Here is a 21,770-nt window from a genome sequence, read left to right on the forward strand (position 1 = left end):
AAAAAGTTTAAGCTTTTTCCCCTTGACAAGTAATTTGCAGCAATTTGCTTGGCATAGTTGTCAGAGCAACATCATTTATCAGAGCATCAACAAGGGACATATTTCCCTTTTTCAAAACAACAACAGAAATCCCAAAAGGTCACGCAGAAAGATTTTCCATGTTTTCATTTCTCTTATTCTCTTTTTCTTCATTCAAGCAACCTTTCCACATCATGCCCCTATGTATGATTACTGAATTTTTCCAACCATTTCACTGTCCATCTCTGAGGAGAGCCTGACTCTGACTTCTCTCAAAGCCCACTTCACGTCTGCAGTTAGATCCCACAAAGCCCTCCCTTTCCAGGTGAAGCAAAACCAGTACACCCAGCTCCTCCTCCTCCAGCCCTCTAAACACCTTAGCACCTTTCTGCTGAACTCACTCCAGTTTGTCAATGCCTCTCCCTTACTATGGGGGATAAAACTGGACAGAACATTCCGGGTGTGGCCTCGCAGGTGCCAAATAGATCATTGCCATCAACCTGCAGGTCCAGTTAGCCAACATCACTGTAAGTATGTTGACTCATGCTCAACACTTTGAGAGAGATAAGGTGTGACTGAATCTGTTTGGTTTTGCTGAAGGTCGGTCATTTTCCACAAGCCATGTTGCTGACTGAGATGCAGAACTTTATACAGCAGCTTTATGAAAAACGGTAGCACAGGAACAATTCAAATGCCAATGAAATGCAATGAGATACATTTGAAATATGTCCTCATGGCTGTAACCTAAGTAGTACAAGAAATGCAAATAACATTACCCTATATATTCAGCTGTTTGGTAGCGGCATATAATTTTACTCATGCAAGGGGCTAAATACTTCCTGTATGGAACAAAGTGTCTTGTGTTGTCAAAAGTGATCATGAGTGAGAAATCTTGAGAAGTCTTGGGCAAAACCACTACATTAAGAAAACTGCTTTTCCCTTAAAATATCCTTTAAAAGAAAATACCGTCCCTTATTTGTCATGTGGCTATTCCTTGTTTCCAGACAAGAAATATGGTTGCTGACTAATCTGTAAGACAGTGGTGTTGTAAAGTAAACTTGATAATGTACCAGTGATACTGTCACAATAGGTATTCATAATAACTGGTTACCAACGCATTGTATATGTATCTGTCTGCTGAGAGATGATTATTTAGAGTTCAGTGACCCGAGAACCAGAACATACACATGACTAGGTTGTGTTAATATGACATCAGTAATTTTATCAGGAAGGCACATCTTGAAGATTGTTGGTAAAAACAGGGTTGTGTGAGGGGCCCCAAAAGTACAAGCAAATGATGATAGCGAAGGCCTTGAAGATCCAGGGATTCTGAGATATAAACTGATCACAGTGGCCAAGTAGTGTTCACTACAGGAATGCAACCTTGTGAACCAGATAATGCTGGGTTAGGGATAACAAAGAGAACACAGAGCAGAATCCAGGAAACATAAAAGAAACCACTTCTGATAAAAATTGGAGACAATGCAAAATTGCTGGCCCGTGAATGAACAGTCAGTAAGTGAACGGTGGCAGCAAATGAATGAAAACAACCCTAAGTGAAGCTAAAAGCAAAGAGGAAGAAACCTTCACCATCAGCAGTGTGTTCTTCCTGGTGAAAACCACAAGAAATTGACAACTTGCTGTAAGCACCTACCCATCTTTTTTTTTTTGAAGTAGACCTCTCCTGCCCCTTGTCAGCCTTCGGACCTTCAGGGGCACAGGCAGGGAAAGTGTAGCACAGGAGAATGGAGCAGATACAAGAAAGCTTGTGTATGTGAGCTTTAACTACTTTATTAATAGGAATTAGCAATACTTGGATACTTTGGCCTAAGATGTCCAAAGATGGATAAGAAAGTTTTAAATAGATTTTGCTAGTTCAGTTACACTAAATAATAAATTTGTGGATCTGTATATAAGGTTTCTCTCACTCACATAAATCACAAAGGAAGTTAGATACCTTGCGCTTGAGGCAGTTATTAAAATGCAATCTTGTCCTCCAAAGATCACAACTTTGTAATCCCACCTGGATATAACAAGGTTGAACAAAGCTGGAGTCAATCCAAGAACTTCAACTGTATGATTTTCCTATATACATAAAATAACTTAGCTTGGAAATATTGGTCAAAAAGAGTAAAATTGGATTTTCTGGGAACAGGAGGGAGATGTATGTAGTTGTTGCTACTCAGAAAGGATGCAGGCTGCTGGGACTGCACAGATGCTTGCCAGAAACATTTGGTGCCACAAGATGGCAATCACGCGTTTCCCACAGCCCTCACTTCGGTAGAAGGTTCCGGAAGATCAGTAGCATCAACGAGCAAAAGAGCTACATCACATCAGGGCAATATAAACAAAAGTCATCTCAGGAAAGCAGAGTCATTATAATGTTGCACAATTTATTTCTTATAATAGTTTATTAAGCTATCTTTATAACAGAAAAGTTACATGAGCTATGGAAACATGAAACTAGATTTACCGTTCTAATCCTATTTTGGCAATTTTCCCATGACACTGGGAACATTCGGAGCCCTGTGATTAGTACTTGTTACCACTGTTAGAAAGAGTGATTCACTCCCCTAAGTGGGGTTTGGCAAGAGGGGAATGGTGGAAAAAGATAAGAGTGGAAAGCTGGGGAAGAAGCCAGAACTGGTGTAGGAAAAAAAAAATATGTATAGATATACATATATACACTTACACTGTATATGTATTATGTACAGTGCATATTTTATCTTTACGACACTACATATAGTGTGCATACATACTATGTGTTTGTTCTGAGAATACTGCAAAAAACATGAACAAGCACAGTAAAAATTAGTGAATGAGTATAGAAACCGAATTACTAAGGTTCAAAGTTTGAAATTTCTGTTAGTTTAGTTCAATGTCTGGCAAAATAAGTTAAAGTATACCTTGTATCACCAAAAGCAGAAGAGGAAATAATTAGACTTCTGTATTTAAAAAAATAATAACCAGGTATGCAACTCCAAGTCCTGAAGTATTCTCCAGCAACACAAAATACCAGAGCAGCCCTTACTACTTTACGATATCCCTCCCTCACAAACAAGGAGTCTGAGATAGTATGATTCTCCTCTCTGAGACCCTCTATCATAAATGGTGCATCAAACCCCCTAAAATCTCCATACTGCATGTAAACACCCATGGAGACAGAGGGCTGTCCTTCAGAACGGATTCATTACACAGATTGATTCAACACCTATTCTAGAAGAGGTCTGGCACCGTTTGCTACAAGGCTGGATGAAATGCACACAAAGACCAACTTCAGTCTGTATTTAAACAACCACATACACTTACGTGTCAGCTACAGGCAACCTATAGATGATAATCTGGAAGTGTGGAGCTAAATCAAAGGGATAGTAGGCTTTGCTCAACAAAAAGAGAAGATATCAATGCAGTACAGTCTAAGTTCATGTCATGTGCTGCTTTTGGCTAGCACATCAAAGCCAGCAAATATGCCTATGTCTGCACAGCAACAGTGAAGGAATTTCTCTTATTCCAATCAAAATTGTACTGAACCCCTGAGAGAAATAAGCACAACAAAACAACTGTTGACAGTATTAATGGCATGAGAACAGGGTTATAATTCAGTAAATTAATTGTGTACATTCTGCTTATCAGTAGCCAGACATTTTTAATACATTTGGCTTTTTTTCCTCCAGCTGTACAGCCTCCCAAAGACAAGTGAAGCCCACGTCTACATTATTAATAGTGTAATTAGACACAATACACAAACCTCAAACATTCCTGTTTGAAAACATGTTCTAGCACCACTTAAGCTTAACTGCACCAGTAACAAGTCAAAGGAGAAACGTTTCTTCCAGTCCATTCACGCCAATTTTTTGACATCATTTCACATATACCAAATTAGTTTCCTGTGAGTGCTTTTAAAAGCCACAGGAGAAGAAAAGAACACATATCCAAAAAAAAAGAAAATTAAGACCATACATTCACAAAAGTTGCCAGAGCCATATACAGAGCCATTGTCATGAAGGAAATCTACATAGCACCCAATTGCTATTAACGAGGTCCTTCAGCTACAATAACAACTGGATTAACATCACATTTCTCATTAAAACTTTCAAAAACATCTGAAATGCAACATTCCTCCAGGAAGACAATTACCCTTACCTGCGTCTCCAAAAATCACTGTAAGACAGTGTTTCCATATGGACGCTGCAGAAAAAGCACCATCTATGTACTCAACAATAGTACCTATTGCAATGCACAAATTCTCTTTGGAAGTTTTCTTACATAGATATGGAACCAGCTGGGGCTTAGTTAACTTCACTCTTAGAAATTTACATTTGTTTAAAGAGGTTTACCTCTAGGAGCCATGGTTTTAGTTTTCTGTCCAGCAGAATATCAAATCCCAGGACTTCAAAGCAGACACTGTCACTTCCCGGTGCTTGCCCTGGCCTGCACATGCGATAAGCATGAAGAACATGGGGCTCTGCAACTATGAGAGTCTTCACTACTAACTCCTGTAGGGATTTTGTTCAGAAAAATTCATCAGGAGACAAGACACGAGTATATATTGAATTAATGCATTTCATACTTTAATCTTTTACATTTCATTAAATTATCTACTAAAAAAGATTTAAAATATCAAATAAATGGTCTATAATAAATAAACTGTTCCTATGGAGTAACAGATATATGGAGAATATTGTTATACTTTCCATAGTATGTACGTACCTTTAGATATGTAATAACTTAAATACTAAACGTATGTTGAGGAAAAAATATAGTATAGCAAATCTTCACTCATTTCATTTTGCAACATAATTTTCAATAAATATGTTCAGAATCATATGTACAGATGATGCCTAAGCTCTAACAATGTTAGGTCTATTCCTCAGCTAAAGACACTGGTAACATAACCACTGACTTCAATGGCACAGGTTCCAGTCCACAGATATATGCAACGCTGACTATGATTTTCTAAATATTCACACATAAAATTCACTTTATACTCTAGAAAAGTCTCCAAGAATTTAAATGGGGGTGGTTCCTTTGTATTATATTAATTACATGAATTGCAGTTTGAAAGGGCTTTTGTCCCTCAGAAGTTGTTTAACATTAAATTTGTAATCAAACTCTGAATTTAGCCTTTTAAAAACCATAATCATGAGTTATAGTATGTCCTTTGTGGCATGCATCACTGAGAATTTGGATTAATAAAGTTTCAAAAATCACTCTGGATTCCAGTAAAGCGGATGGCAGAAGCAATTGATTTTCTAAGAATATACATACATAAAATAAAGAAAAGCATATTAGTTTTATCTTACTGAAATATCACTCCAGAATTTTGAGACATCAAGATTATTTGTTTCTAGAAACTCAGTAAACCATTTTATGGAACGTTTGCTTCCTTTGTCTTCTGTTTCATCCCGTTCAAAGTGTTCATTATGTTTATTGACAGAGTAGTTAGTCAGATGCATATACAATTGACTCTAAAAAAGGGGAGAAAAGACATTAAAAAAAAAACTTAAATAAAACTCTGGAACAGTCAATTTAAAATAATCAAAAGAAAAAATATGTTAAATCAATAATCACATAGCCAAACAGTTCACATTTAAAAAAAAAAAACACTATGTGCAGATTTAGCGTTTCTGATTCTTGGAGATTCATCTACCGAATGTTCTATCCTTCTTATAACAAAACCTGTGCTCATAATTCAGCCAGTTGTGGTCAACCGATCTACCACTCAACATCTGCTTAGGCTATATATCTGCCATTTTTACAGGTGTGTATGTAAACAACTACCAAAAAAGTGAAGAGCAGTTATCATAACTTACAGATTACATTCCACGATTACATTCCATGATTACATTCCACAAGAAGCAAACAATAAAGCTGGTATTTTTAAGTGCTACTTTAAAAGTGCTAAAAAACACTCTGGCATCTGTTTCATAGACAATCCCACATTTCAGTTTTCACTGCAGTTTATTTATGAGAAATGTTCTCATGATAGTGATACTTTAAAATATCTTTTACATATAAACTCATCTGCCATGTTGATATCTGCCAAAATTGCTCATTTTTGACTGGCTGGTATCCATACCTCAGAGGGAGGTAAATTTCAAGATACACATTACATAAATGAGTGAGTGCTATAGTTCCTTTTATGGAGCAAAATGTCACCAAGAACAGATTCATGTTATCAACTGCATTTAAAAAAAAATACCTTTCCAAGGCTAATTTATAAATGATGATTTATATGTTTACATTACCTCCCAGTACAGATATTAATTCAGCTTTCCACCTACACTATGATGATGACTGTCCTCATCACAGTGAGAGTTCTGTCATGTTTGATTCCTTACTTGAGTGTAGTTGATGTTCTAAGCTGACCATAAGCCGCCTGTTCCAATTCCTTTTTGATAAGATAGCCAATAGATAACACAAGTTGCCTGCTGTCATTTATCTCACTGCACTTACTTACCTTGTAAAAAACTTAATGAAATTAGCAAAAACAATCAACTCAATTGCAGGCTAGTTAGCAATATATTGTGTTAGCACTACAAGTAATGAATTTCTCCCATGGCTTCCAATTACTGCTTTGAGAATAATTCTGAAACCTATTGTTGTTGAGTTGTTATAAATGTCATCATTCCATGAAATTCAAATTATTTCAGACAAAAGCAATTATTTTTCAGACTACAAAAAAATGGAAGTGTTTTCAGAACATCTGAACTACTCTTTAGTCTGAAGTTATCTGGAACAATGTCACCGTGGAACAATGTCATCCAAAGAACAATGTCATTAGTGATAAGCCAGGTTATTTCATACAAGAGACAAACTGCAACATGAACAGTTGTGAGAACACAGAAACAACAGCCTGTTCTGTTTATCCGCTCAGAGCATATTTCAGTGCTGCTAATGCTGAGATTAGTAAGAATAAAAAATATTAAAAGCAAACTATTACAAATAAAATGCTGGAACTCTTCCAAATATACCATTTGTACTGGGCTCCAAATTATACCTGCATTCTTCAAAGGAGCACTAAGAGACAGTCACCATTTTAAGTCACAAGTAGGGAAAAAGGCTCTCCATGCGTTGTCTATTGCATAATAACACTGAAGCAGCTCTAAAAGTATGTGGTATGGAAAAGGACAGATACAGTAGCAAGAGAGTACAGAGCAAGGTATAAGAAACTCAAATCTGCTCATGCCTCACAATCCTTCAAACCTAGTTCTTTGTTAACAGACATCTGCATTTTGGTCTGTGCCAGAAGCGAGGGGTTACACCTCTCAACAGGGAAAGATGCTATTCAGTGAACAGGAAGATTAAAGTGTCCAAAAGCTTTAACATGTCCCTTACCATTTCTTGGTTCTCTGCAAGCTTCTAGGCAGCCCTGCTGTATCATCCTAAAGTCGTCAAGCACAGAACTCCTTTACCTGCTGAGGTGGTCAGTAACAAACAGCACCACCAGCAGATTCCCTCACATTCAGGGACTGCAGTGACCGCTCTCGTGTGCTGGTCTGCGTACTGCTGCTTCTGCTTTCTGCATAGGATCCTCAACAGCAGCTCTAAACTTCAGGGATGTTAAACAAGGATCTAGCAGGAGACAAGCCGTACCCCTTCCCCCTGCCCCAAACTTAGTCTCAGATAAATATAAAAGTAACTGTTCTTGAAGTGATATTCTTTACTTCATTTTTTTCTGGGTTGAATGTCAACAATTGATATCTTTTGCTTTCTTTTAGGAAATATTTAAAACTATTTAGCACACATACATGCAAAGTCATATAAAATTTTTATACATAAGCAATAATATGGCTATACTTGTGATTTTGATAGAAAAGCATGAGTTAAATATCTTTCATTTTAATTTTTTCTCTTCAATGACAATGCAAAAGTTCAGCCAGACAATTACCAAATTAAATCTCATGTCACAACTTATTTTATTTTACCTCCTCCAAACACTGCACAGGTAAAAGTCTACATGCATAAGCAATAAATTTGAATGAACTCCAACTTACCAAATTTGAGTCACTGGGGGGATGATACTTTTCTGTGCCCATTCTCACCAGTCCATCATGATACAAAAATACTTTTAATGGATCACAGGAGGTTACAAGAATATACACACGTAAATCAAACTTGTAGCCTTCCATAAGAAATGGTTTGTCAAGATATTCCTGAACAATCAAGTGATCCTGAGCTTGTAACTTTTCTCCATTTCTTATTAAAGAGATCCTGGTAAAAACAAAAGTTCTTTTAAAAACATGGAACTTTGACATCACCCTTCGAAACAGATTTTCATGGTCACCCAGCCAGGTAGTCAGGCTAAAGTCTACCTGGAGAAAGAAACTTACATATGTGATTTGTAGGGTAGAGAAAAAGTTCCATTTGCCTACACAGCTTTTGGTTTCCTGTCCTTTATGGTGCTTCACTGGATGAAAAAAGGCAATGAGCCATTTCAAAATAACTTTCTGCTTCCTTTGATTCAACAATTTGTAATAATGGGTTCCCTCTACACTTAGAAATTGCTTGGCAGAACGACCAGTCTCCAGCTTCTACGATTATTCCCCATGCAGCTCTAAAAATAGGCTTCCAGCCCTTGTCACACTTCTGCCCGGGGTACAGGTTGTCAAGAACTTTCAGTGCTAACCTGACTCAGTGATGATGTTTGCAAAGCAGGACACTGACCAGTACGACTAACAATGGTGTAGATTAAGCTCAGTATTTCTGTATTTCAGTTTCCCCACATCAGAATGAAAAATGCTTTATATACAGACTATAAACTAGCAGTCCCTAACCACACAGACTTTTAAATAACTGTAATAGCTAATATTTTTCAGTGTATAATTATTAACCCTGAATTCCCATAGCTTTGTTGCCTTAATCTTACTCTTTATTATTTATGATACATTTCAGCATTCTGGTGCTGAACACTCCTAACATACTGACGTACTTTCCAGACATTTCTCTGAATTATGCTGCTACCTTTTCCTTCAGCTTATCTTTGGCCTTATCAAAAGGAATGAAAAACAAGGAAAGGTAAAGTTGGGGGGCTTTACTTTTACAGTAATTCTTATATATTTTTAGTAACTAAGAGCTTTACTATACTGTATAATTCAAATTGATATTAAAAGCAATAGAAGCTAAAACTGAAATCTCTAAAAAACAAGAACAAAGTTAAGAATTAAATTGCAATATTTATCTCATTGGTTTTTACTGTGCAGCCCTGTCACAGGCAAAACTCCTTCAACTCAACTGCAGGTCACAGTCTTTCCAGGGATGTGGCTCTTCCGGCATGGATGTCACTTCCTTCCACGAGTGTCCCTCCAGCCACTTCCCCAACAGCGTATCCTCTGTTTCTCCTACACCTCATGGCTGCCACTTTTAAATATGTTTGTGCTTCTCCGACTGGCTGCAGCTTTAGCATGCAATGGGGTGGTTGGGCTGGTCTGAGAGCTGTGGAAGATCCTGACCTTCTCCCACATGACACCCCTGCAGCCCCCAGCCAATGAAACCCTGATATTTATGCCTAATACATTCTCACCCTGTGAGTCTACATGCAACAGAGTAATAAATATATTTTTCATATAAATTCACAGTAAAAATAATCCTGATTTTAAGAATTATTTGAGCTGCATCAGAAAATGCATTCCCTAATTATGCCACATTCAGAACAGCCGTAAAATACCACTTTGATTTAGCTTTATATTTTAGCTGTTTCTGCTTGTTAAGCCTGTGCCCAATACATGAACTTTCATACAACTTGAAATGGAATCTTCTTACTAATACACAGCTCCCGTTAATGTTGTAAAGAGCATTGCATTTCACCTTTAATAGATAAGAAGACTGAAGTTACTGTACAACTTACCCATGTCCCATTGCACCATTAGCTGGTTTGACTATGAAAGTTTTCTGTCTACGTTTCTTCTTCAGTTCTTTTACATAGTTCTGAAACTGTGTGTATTCTGCAGGGAAGATCCATGTTCGAGGAATAAAACTATACTCCTGAGGCTGACTCTTGATCATTCTGCAATAGAAGGGCAAAAACAAAAATAAGGTTAGAACATAGTAAGGAACAACCTCGGAAACTGAATCTGGTTAAAGGATGCAGTAAGGTCATGATCTCCATGCTTTAATAGCTGTGGCGGCTGAGGTAATGAACATATCTCATTTGATAGCTCTGTTGTCTGTGCAGAAAAGAAAAATAGAAGAGGAAAAATGGTAGAAAATTCAGTTAGTAGAAGTTTCCATCACCCAGACCTGTGTATCTGGCAGGTAGGAAGCATATACTCACACTGGACTGGTAGTATGGTCTAGATACATAGGGTTAGCCTTAAACAAAGCAGCTTTAATACTGGTTAACAGCCAAGTTATAGGAGCAATGTGGACTTGGTGTTACTATGCAGACTGGTATACCATAGTTCCCAGCAGAATGAATTTAGTCTTTGCTGAGTTAAATACTGGTGCAGCTAGCTTGGTTCAGGTATCAGAATATCTGAAACTTTATACATAACCTCATATGAAGTTAGTTTAAGTAACTCAAAACTACTCCATAACATAGGGTCGACACATCTAAAATACAAATATCCACAGAACAACAGAAAGTGACTGGTTGTTTAAAAGAAATTAACTGACATAGGAAGTTCCCCAACTTCGATTTTATTTTTTTTTAAATGGCACTATGATGAATTCTAATACTTCTTAATTAATTACAGATTTAGGTATACTTCTCCTTTTGCAATGAAAAGTAATAGCATCAGGATAACTGAAATGTAAGAGAGACTCACAGTATCATTTCAATTTTTCATTTCTACTATGAGGCTACATAATACTCCTGATGCAGCATAAGACACTTTTTCTTTAAGTAGCTCAAATACTAATGGAACAAACAGAGCTGCCAACCACATCTGTAAGACTAGGACTGTCGCCAAGCCCTACTGGTATAATAGATACACTGTCACCAAATTGTTTAGCCAACTACCCAACAAACACTCTGCAGAAACCAGAATAGCTGTAGTAGTCTTGAAGTACTGCATGAGGTTCAGTGCTTCTGCAGCTTCATTGTAACTATTGTTTTTAAAAATCGGTCTTGATGAAAGCCACCAAATATTCAAAAAAAGTTTTAAAAAACTTAAATAGATATTATAATTCACAATTTATGCATATTTTTAAGCTACTTTCCATCTGCTATATATTTACAAATGTTATCACCTTGCTAACTGAATAGCTTATCTAGGCAGAAATTATCCTATTTTTAGGCAAAAAGCAATTTCTGTGTTAGTTTCCATCCCTCTCCAAAGTATTTAGCATATGCATCCTGAAGTGTTACATGATAGAGACCTGCCACTTAACTTCCTCACAAGTTTCAGTACACACACTCCCTACTCAAAGAATACATCTTCATGGTATTCTAGATATATTCATATTACTTTGTGACTGCAACTACACAATTTCTATATGCCTTTTCCTATCTTACACATAACTGGGTAGACTAAAACCACTTAATAATATGAAGCAGAATACTTAACCATTGTTTCCAAGTTCTGGTGCTCACTAAAACTTTCAACAAAAGAATTCAGCTCTGTTCTTTCCCTGCTTGGCACTATTCAGAAATGGCCTAGGATCACCATCAAGTAGATTGCAGAATCAAGACCTATTCCATTACAATAGCCCTATTTTCCAGCACATCTGCTATCCACTACTGTGGGTAACCACTTTTTGACTGTGCTGCTCTATCCTTTGGCCTTTGCAGTCCTTACCAGGAGGTCTGAGAATTAAACAGCAAATTATCGCTCTTCTGAGTGCTCTTTTAGCTAACAGATGTGGTCAGACTGTGCTCTTGTTTCTCAGAGTGCTTTCTGTGCAAAAGAATCAAAGGTGTTGAACAAAACCTAGGTTACTAAAGACATGACTTGTCCGCCTAACAATGCAGGTTCCACCGCCTAGGTTTCAAGATCCTATGACTTTTCAAGTATGAAAGGAGGTTAGTGGGTAAATATGGATGAGAACGATTCTTGGTCCATGATCAGTTCACAAACCTTTTAACATAAACAACAAAGGTGCTGCAAAAAAGAGACCATCTCATACATGGCTCTGTTCCCCTTTCCATTCATTCTGTACACCTTCTCCCCCACTTATTGTATTCATTCTGTAACCATGCTTACCCTTCACATGAGGAGATCTTATCTAAGAGACCATCTACAGAAATTAAGATCTAGTTGGCCCTACAATGGCACCTCATTTTTTTTCCTTTTCTTTTTTTTTTTCCCTGTGTTCTGATTATTCCCCTTGCAAATGATACTCGTACCTTCTTTTGTTACACAACGTGTTACACCACTCCCTTCCACCCTTCTGCATGTGAAAACTACATCGTTCTGTGATCCCGAGTGCCTGGATATTGACTGTAAGAGGAATTCCTGAAGTGCAATTCCTCCTGAAGAGCATTTGCCTCTTACAGTCCAAAGATTTCTTCTTTCACTCCATTCCCAACAGCTTGCATAAAATGGAAGGGCGAGATCAGCATAACAACAAAGGTAGAAGTAAAAGAAAAAGAAGAGTCTACTCTTCACCAATTCTCAGCAGTCGTTTCATGAACTCTCAATGGTGTAAAACCCATAGCTATTCTGTACGAGTCAGTATCAGGAATCGCAAAGACTGCATGCAGCAGAAAAGCAAGAGAATAGAATTAATGTTTCTGCGCTATCCTGTGCAAACAAATTTTAAGACAGAAGACCAGCTGTGTGGAACAAAATCATCCACTTTACAGACAAGAGCCTGCCCAACCATGTATCCCAACTGACTTGTGATTTCACATACATGTCTGTTTCACAAGCAGTCTCAAGGCATATCATTTTGATTTTTATAAATTATGACTGCTAAGTATAGAATCGTGAGGCTAGTACTGCAAAAAACAGACCGATTAAAACCCTGCTATATCTACTGATATTAAGTAAAGTCACAACATAGATAAGTTTGTCCCAGAGTTATCGTAGAGAAATTATTCACATCTTATCTATAATATGTGCAATCTTTGCATCGAGTACCTTTAAACTGTGTTTCAAACTCAGAATTCAGCAGGCTGAGAGAGGTATAATCAAACTGTATTTGAAAACAATGTGTGGATGATAACAAGAGCCTTTTGTCCATTTTGCACATTTATTTTAAAATCACAGAACTGTCGCAATACACAGGGATACCACTGCCTACCAAGCTGACAATCTTGCTCCACTGTTTCTAGGACCTCTCCAAATAGCTGTTTGTCTCCATGTGCTATCTCTATGTTTTCACTTAGAGTTTAAGTCTGGAAGGGGCAGTGAAAAGTGCTTGTGTATCATGTATTAACACAAGGGAGTTCTGGCCCACACATAGGACATGTAGACACCATAGCAATGCGTGCAAAATTTGCATCATAATAGTTGCATACATTGTACATGCTGTGTATTGTAGCTACAAATTCTGTTCTGGCGACCGTAAATGCAGTGCAGGTAACATTGGGGGCCAAAAGATTAACTCTATTCATAATTGCTCTTTAAACTATTTAGATTAGAATAACCAAAATAATCAAAATATTCACACACATTTATCCCTAAACTTTTCCTTATTACCAGGCTGTTGAATCACTACTTAGTATTGTATTCTTACAGGTCTTACTCACAGATTCTCAGCTAGGATAATTCCTCAGAACCCAATTATTTCAGTAGAGTGAGGAGAATTTGTAATTAGACAAATGAGCATCTCTGACTATTTATTATATACACAGTAAGACGCTTCCCATTTTTTAAGTTTGACATACACAAAAATATAGTCATTATTTTAAATAAATAATATCCATCCATCCACATACTAGTTATTTTTACTGTTCTACCATTACAGGATATATGCCTGGGTGTATTATGTATTAAGTGTATTATACAACAATTTAAGGCTCTCCTACATCCTGCAACGCGTAGACAGAGAACTGAACCCACATAATTTTCCACTGAAGTCAACTGGAGAGATACAGTGGCCCACTCTGTTGCTACAGATCCAGGACCAAAGCCAAAGTTATTAAGGAACTTTGCAAATTATTCTTGGTCCTCTCATAGCCCTGTAGCAAAAACAAAAAAAACCTTACAAATGGTAATTTGGTATTGTCTGCACTAAATACTATGGCTGAAAAACTTCTTAATATTAAAAGAAAGATTACTTAGTCATGTTTCGTGCCAGAAAATCCTTTCTGCAGATCTCTCCCATTCCTGGAAAATGGTTGATTCTCTGAGGAAGAAGAAAAAAAGAAAATTAGTTGGTACTTTTTAATTTTACTGGCGTACCTAATACAATCATTTAATACGTTCAACTGCATGCTCAGGCAAACATAATTAGTGTTACACATAAATTATTTAAGATAATATCTCACATTATACTATGTATTCTTAGCAAAACTAAAGATGTGCTAAGTTGTATTCTCCTCCACCAACATAAGTATGCCCACTGATTTCATTTCAGACATGAAAGTAGACTATCATACTCCTATTCACAAAGCTATCTAGGAACAAAGAATGCCATCACAAAGTAATGGTAAAGAAAGGAATTATTTATTCACAGAAACTGTGGAGAGAACTCTGCTTGTTAAGTTAGTGCTTAAAAGCTTATGAGCAACTTATAAATAATGTTTTGCATCTTCTTTCAAACTCTGATCTTTCACAACACCCAACTGGCAGACAAAAGCATGAGAGAACAGCCCCAAGTATTTAAACAATAGATTCCAAGTGCTATGAACAAATAACTCTGGAAAAGAGAAGAGGACTTTAAAATACGTAGTGCTATAGCCTTACTGCAGTCTGGTTGGTGGTGTTTTGTGGGTTTTTTTTCCTCTCCATACAAATGTAACTGACCAAAAGTGACACATTACGGAACGTTTCAGAGTGAAGCGGTTTACAGAAACATGTCAGAAATCCTAACTGTCTCTCTACCTGATAGTTCCGAAGTTCGGCAATCTTTTCTTGTTGCACAGCAGAATCACTCCATATAAGATTAGCCGTTTCATCTTCATCACGTGTTTTCACAAATCCCATTTCTCGTATTACTACACGTACTATGGAGAAATCACATACTTAGGCAATATTTCTAATCTCTAAATTAGATTCATTGTCAAATTTAAAAAATCAACTAAGATTTTAAACACTTCACTTTGAGAACAATATTAGCATGCAAGCTATTATTTATCTTGCAGTATTTCCACCAGTCTATTGCTAACCTGTCATTACAACATTACAGCACATTGTACTGCAGTTTGAATCAGAGCACAACCATCTATGGGAACAGTAAAGAGCTTCAGGGCATTCCACAGTCATCTAAAAGTTCACTCACATGGGTTTTAGATTTGATCTTGGCTATCACATATCTTAATTTTAAAACAGTCTTGACTAAGTATCACTGCGTACAGGGGACAAGAATGCCTCCTTAGTCAGGGTACAGTAGTTACAAAAGCAAATGCTTACATTATTTTAAAATAAAAAAAAAAGATAAAAGACTGATTATGTGCCAGGTATAACTCAGGTTCTAGGAGAAAAGATTTTTTCTGAAGTAGTGCCAAGCATCAAAATACCAAACATTCGTCGATTTCATTGAGAAACATCTGTATAATAATTAGAGTATTTAACATTAAATTTACACTGTTATCTTTCCAGGCTTTAAGTAAACTTCCAAACACATATGTAATGCATAATTAGAGGGTTTTTCCACAGCTTTCTTGATTACTTAAGCTTTTGCATTTCAAGGCCCTTTCCTGAGTAACAAATGGGGAGTAATAGATGCACAGTGTTCAAAGCTATCAACTAAATGTTACAAAAAAGAACAAAGATTTCTTACAAAAGAAAATCCTTTGGAAATGTCTTACTGTCAGCTTGATGCAAAGTCCATTAATTCACCCCATTAGTTAGTAATTCACTCACATCAATGGCTATTACGATGAAAACAAAATATGTAGCTTCCTACCAATTTCATATTTTGTGCCAGCGACATTTGCAGTGATGACTCCATTCTTCTTCTTTCTGACTTTTCTTTTAATTGTGCTTTGATAGGGTAGTTCCGAACTCAAAGTCAGAGGAGCAGTTCCAAGGTTATCTTTGAAAAATAATGTCGTAACTATCAGCATCTTTATATCTCAAATAAAATATACGATTGAACTAAAAATACAAACATTTCCTTTGTTGCAACTTAGAGGCACAAACATACTGAATAATTAATAAGCTATATTAAAAATCCAAGACTAGCATACCTCCCTCATTAGGCAAGGATGGCATTATCACCTAGGATACTGCAGAAGCAGAGCCCAAATTCTGCTCCGAGTTCTCCAAAAATGATGGAGCTGTCAAAGCCAAATTATTTAAAGCTCCAGTCATACCATTTCAGTCTCTGGTTGTAGCAAATACTAGTTCTGGAATGGACAGATATCTGTGTGGAAAAAAACAAAACAAAAAAAAAAAAGAGAAACTTTGTTACAGAGAAATCCTGAAAAATATAAACAGGAGAAAACTAAATATGAAAATGTTTTTAATAACAAGTCAAAAGTAATGCTTATTTTAAAAGATTTATCAAGTTATTATAAATACAAAACTTTGTTCATTACAATTAAATTGTTTCATTTCTGGGAAAAAACATTTTGCGGTATTAATTTTCAAAATGAGATTATATTACCTCATTTTCTTATTTTCATTTGTGTATGGGAGATTTTGGGCATGAAAATAGGTAACACTGAATTCAATCAATACTGCAAATTTTTATCTCTACACAGGTCACTGAATTTATAGCAATTTTAAACCATAGTTTAATTAAAAATTAAAATCAGACACACTGTATTACTTGTTTTCAGGTACCAAACAGGAAATAACTGAGATCACCTTAATAATCTTTTTCCACTTTTTCATTTTTCAGTATTTTTAAAGCATTTGTCCAATAATCACTTGGTAACACATGGCTGCAGTTTCATGACCACTTCATGATAAAACAGACAAAATTTCAAAGACACTTTGGGTTGGCAAGTATCCAAATTGTCAGTTTCTAAAATGAGTAATTCTTTTTCATGTCTACACTGATGCAAAATTTCAGACTTTTTTCTCTACAAATACATGACCACATGTGAAAATCCCACATACTAAAATTTTTTTCAAGTCCAGCTTAAGCACGTAAGAACAATGAGCTAAAATATTAGGAAAAAACCTCAGGAATAAAATGCTTCTAAACACACTGCTACATGACTTCAGGCGTGCAGCACTGTTATAACAAAGTCTGCAAGAAAACAAATGCTTCATTTGGCAGGTTGCCTCAAACAAATCTACAAGTTTTCAAAACATATACAGTATAAGTCAGTGTTTTTGAAATGCTTTCATTTATTTTCTGCAATTATATGTGTAGCAAAAGTTCCTTACACTAGCTTTAGATTAGTTTATATTGCCATTTGTGCTGACTGCAAAACTTATTTTAAATAGCTTTATATAGAGCATGAGGAATTTCTTCTGCTATAAATAGCAGAAAATTACAGTAAAGTCAAATTCAGCCATGACTTATGATGTGAAACATATTTGGTCATAAGATTGGACAAGATGTGCATTAGCAAAATTACCAAAAAATTTACTTACAAATCCTAATTTTTTATTTTTGTGTGTGTGTGCACACACATCAGAGAGAGAAAGAGAGAGACAGAATTATATTCTGGACAAGTAACCTTCTTGGTGAGAGAATATAAAAGCAGATGCCTTGAGCTGCAAGACCTTACCTTCTTTCAAGACAGAAATTTACCCTTAACATTCCATTAACACAAAAGGATAAAAAGATTATGGTTCTTCTATGATGGTCACCAATGTACTAGGGGCCAAATTCTGCTTTGTGATAAGACAACCAAATCTCCCTCATGTCCATTTGCTGGAGTGCCACAAATTAACGCTAAAACGCGACCCTGTGTGCTCATCCAGAAAGCAGGAGATGCTTTATACACAGTGTTTGACAGCATAGTAGTAACACCCAGCCATACCTACTTGCAACATACTTTGCTGAACCAGAATTCATTAAGAAAATCCCCCCAAACTGGGAAGTCATTTTGCAGCTTTAATGTTTTGGATGCCATCATCTGAGAAGGTGGCCTGAAAGTCCTCCTGCTCTCTGGCCTACTAAAATTAGACACAGAGATGGGAAAGCAAAGCCTTCATCCTCCTTAAAACCGCTGTGAAAGAAAAGCAGTGCTGGGCACAATGACTCACTGAATATTGCATGTTATCTGTTTCTCCAGCTAAGAATACCACCAGAGTAGAAGACATGTTTAGTTCCTGGGAATAATACTGAAGTACATCTGTTAGCCAATTAAGGACTTCTATGCACATACACAAATGCCTAGCAGTTGTTCCTCCAGTGTAGTGGCTGAAAAACTTTTAACAAATTTGGACGAATGTCAAGACGACTAATATTTGCCTGTCAGAAACGCCAGCCCTTACTAATACAGCATGATTTACAAGCTATGATATGGTAATAAAAACCAAGCAGCTCATAGAGCTTTCATTCAGCTTATAATCACAGAAAAATATCTGCCCAAAGTTACTATAACACATAGTATTCTGAAGGTGGACCATAAAGCTCCAAACTGCACTATGTTGTTGAATTACTCTTTGTCTTGTTATAGAAACTGTTCTGCTCTTTTGAAAAAAATACTCTTTCAAGTTTAAATAGCACCAACAGTCAAGGTTCGTGACTTTCAACCAGTCAACTTTTTAGCTCGCATAAATGAGTTGACGGCAAAGATTTATGGTCACCTTTAGAATACTCTATAGACAATTGTAGTTTGGGCATATGGAAAACAAAGTAATTAGACTGACGAACTCTCACAAAAATCTCCACAATCTGATCATTGAAGTAACTCTTTTCGTGACAAGATTATGGATGACATAATTTTTATCATCACAGCTGAAGCATGTACTCCTCTAATGATGTCAAATCTTGTTACAAAGACACATGCAGTCTATTTGTCAAATCCTGATTTAAACTGAATTCTTCAAAGACAAAAGGGATCATTACTGTACTCTGTATTCAAACTTACTCTAGGATTTTGACTTTTCACAAGCAGTGTCCTATGAAAATAAACTGTAGTCTGCCTTAAGCTTGTATATAATAATTCAAAATTGTTTTACAATTGCTTCACTTCTCTTAAGTCGCCCATCTCCAGACAACCACTTCACTGAATACCAAAACACCAGCAGTTCTAAATTAGAAGTAGTTTTCCAAAATATTTGATGTAAGATGCAATCCTTTCCTTTGTTCCTACTGGAACCATCTTCTTTCCAAAGGGCAAATACAGGTCCAATGAAATTGGACTGTTTTGGCTTGTCTTCCTACCACGTCAAGTGACAGATGAGAGGTGCAACATCTCATCTGGGGGAATACATTACCCAGAGCACTAGCTGTGAGTTGTAGCCTAAGCCATAGGAGACTTGCTCCTGCTTAGACCTCCATGCTTCGTATGTCCCCAGCGCAGCACCAGGAGAAGTTCCAGTTCTGCAGCAAGAAAACCAGGCTGCTGAGGAAGCTGCAGTTCTCCCAAGTAAATTGCAACTGTTCTTCAGGCTACACTTTAGATGAGCAGTTCTCTAACTGGAGGAATGGCTCACTTGTGAGAGAGGAATACACCTCTGAGAGCAATAAGCGAAGGGCTGTTGCTGCGGGGAGGGAGGTGGAAGGAGAGGGGCACACACTGACAGACCACAGAGATGCAGCACTGCAATGCCACAGGCCCTGGCAGCCACAAGCTCTCACACATCGTTCCTCTTTTTGACTTCTATACAGCAGAAATCACCCCAGAGTTACTTCATTCTCTGACCTGGGTCCTCCCCAGGCACCTTTTTCTAGCGCACATCTCTTGATTTGTTATTATTGCCAATCCCTAGCCCCAGTCAGAGCACAGTTGTCTCTGGCATGCTGCAGGAAAAAGACTTGCGGCGCAGACCACTCTGCAGGCAGCCTCTGCAGCCCCGGTGGCATGGCCAGGTACAGGGCAAAGCTTATTGCAGGGCTACCAGATCATGCAGCAGTAATGGCAGCAGCATTGTCGGGTTATGAATACGTCAAATTCCACATCAGTTCTTACAACTGTGATAAGTTTTTACTTATGAAATAAGCATTACCTATAACCTGAGTTCAGCTACAACAATGTAGAGGCATATCTCTCTAGTAACCTGCCTGAAAGATCTGTTTCTAAGAGTTTGCTTTTAATGGAAGAAAGTATTCTATTTCCAAACGGACTGACGGAGCTTGCTTAACCTTGGCAAGTCATCTATTGGGAATCTCTGAATTCACATGCAGACAGAAAAGGATCACAGTTCCTGCTGTATATACCGTTTCCCCCCGGAAATCGTAATACACACAAATTGGTGAAGGTTTGTTGCTCACCCATACTGATTCAAGGGTGACTGAACAAAAATGGTTAACCTACAAATGCAGAAAGACTTGTGAAGAAGAAATGAATGCATCTTCATCAGCTTAGCACATTCTTATACAAACAAGCACTTTGAACAAGTGTTCTAGGGGAAAAAAAAAAAAAAGAAAGATGAGATGTTATCTTTACTGTTGCTTGGCAAAGGTGTGAGAGAGCCAGCAAGAGAGATACACTGCACACAATCCTGTCCTAGAAAGAGACAGAAGGCAGAGGTGGGAGGGAGGAGCTGCTTTTCCTCCAGGGACAGCAGAGGTAGCGAACTCTTGCTGAAGAGGTAAGTGTTGCACACAGACAGGGACCAAAGCAGATGCTTGAGTCCATCTAAGGGAACAATCTGAGCAAGGTACGAGGGTGCCTGGGTGAAGAGCAGGGGACAGTGGGAAGAAATGGTTTCATGGTTAATATAATGGTCCATGTTTCCTTAACAACAAGTTGTAGAACAATGTTGCAGAAAAGAAAAAGTAAGAGTATTTTTTGCTGTTACACAAAATAAGTGCATCATAAGTAGTCAGTAAATTGCCTGAAAAATATTCTTTTGGCCTAGATTACATAGAAGTATTTTTAAACAAATCCCTCTCTTATTTCCTAAGTTATTTGCTCCATACTGCTCACAAGTGACCTCTGACTTTCATGATCCCTCACTTTGCATCCCGATGCAGTGTGGAGCTGAAAAGGTTATTTTTAATCTCCAAATGGGAATTGCATGCCATCAGATCCTTTTTTTCCCCCCAAAGAGCAAGCATCCTAGAAAAAGGTTGAATTAATCAGATCAAAATAGAGAAAGGGGAATCAAATCAAACTTAAAATAAAGTGGTGCAACTTGAGAATCTATTCCAAAGAACACTCAAGTCAATGAGATTCTTCAAGCTAACTGGGATCATTCCACCAACTATGAAAGCACTACTGTGTACCCAAACAAAGAAATTACATTGCAAATGCACAATTAAAATAGATTTAATCTATTAGATTTAAGCGTTAATCATCTACTATCAAAATACTCCACATTCCAAAGCAGAAACAACACTGTATCACTCTGCACTGTTTTTAATGTGAACATCCTCCCTTCTAGCTATTGTGACACTACACGTGACCAGTTTGAAAAGCTCCATGGGTTATGCATGTACTTAACTTTACATATATGAACTGAAAATGTGACCTCAGATGTTAAGCCACGGCACATGCAAGACCTCCCAAAGACAACTAACATTTCTTAAGTGCCTTCCTATTTACCTAGGTGAAATGCAACAAAAAGTAGATTGTCAGTCTTATTTTAATTTCCTTCATTCTTTGTGTAGAGACAAGTAATCACTCATCA

General features: G+C 37.1%; 1 protein-coding gene across 1 annotated transcript in view; it reads right to left on the minus strand.

Annotated features, from left to right (window-relative positions):
• The window catches only part of TTLL7 (tubulin tyrosine ligase-like family, member 7), a 56,684-nt gene extending 40,267 nt beyond the window's left edge, over window positions 1-16,417 (minus strand). Inside the window, exons 1-8 of the mRNA XM_009884703.1 lie at window positions 16,256-16,417; window positions 15,973-16,101; window positions 14,949-15,070; window positions 14,183-14,250; window positions 9,866-10,024; window positions 8,016-8,232; window positions 5,322-5,486; window positions 4,356-4,514 (exon numbers count right to left, since the gene is read on the minus strand). Of these exons, the coding sequence (XP_009883005.1) occupies window positions 4,356-4,514; window positions 5,322-5,486; window positions 8,016-8,232; window positions 9,866-10,024; window positions 14,183-14,250; window positions 14,949-15,070; window positions 15,973-16,101; window positions 16,256-16,280 (1,044 nt within the window). The 5' untranslated portion in view covers window positions 16,281-16,417. The remainder of the gene's footprint in view (window positions 1-4,355; window positions 4,515-5,321; window positions 5,487-8,015; window positions 8,233-9,865; window positions 10,025-14,182; window positions 14,251-14,948; window positions 15,071-15,972; window positions 16,102-16,255) is intronic.
• Between the last annotated feature and the right edge of the window lie 5,353 nt (window positions 16,418-21,770).

The sequence above is a fragment of the Charadrius vociferus genome, unplaced genomic scaffold (genome assembly GCF_000708025.1).
Source record: "Charadrius vociferus isolate BGI_N301 unplaced genomic scaffold, ASM70802v2 scaffold163, whole genome shotgun sequence".
Taxonomy (NCBI): domain Eukaryota; kingdom Metazoa; phylum Chordata; class Aves; order Charadriiformes; family Charadriidae; genus Charadrius; species Charadrius vociferus.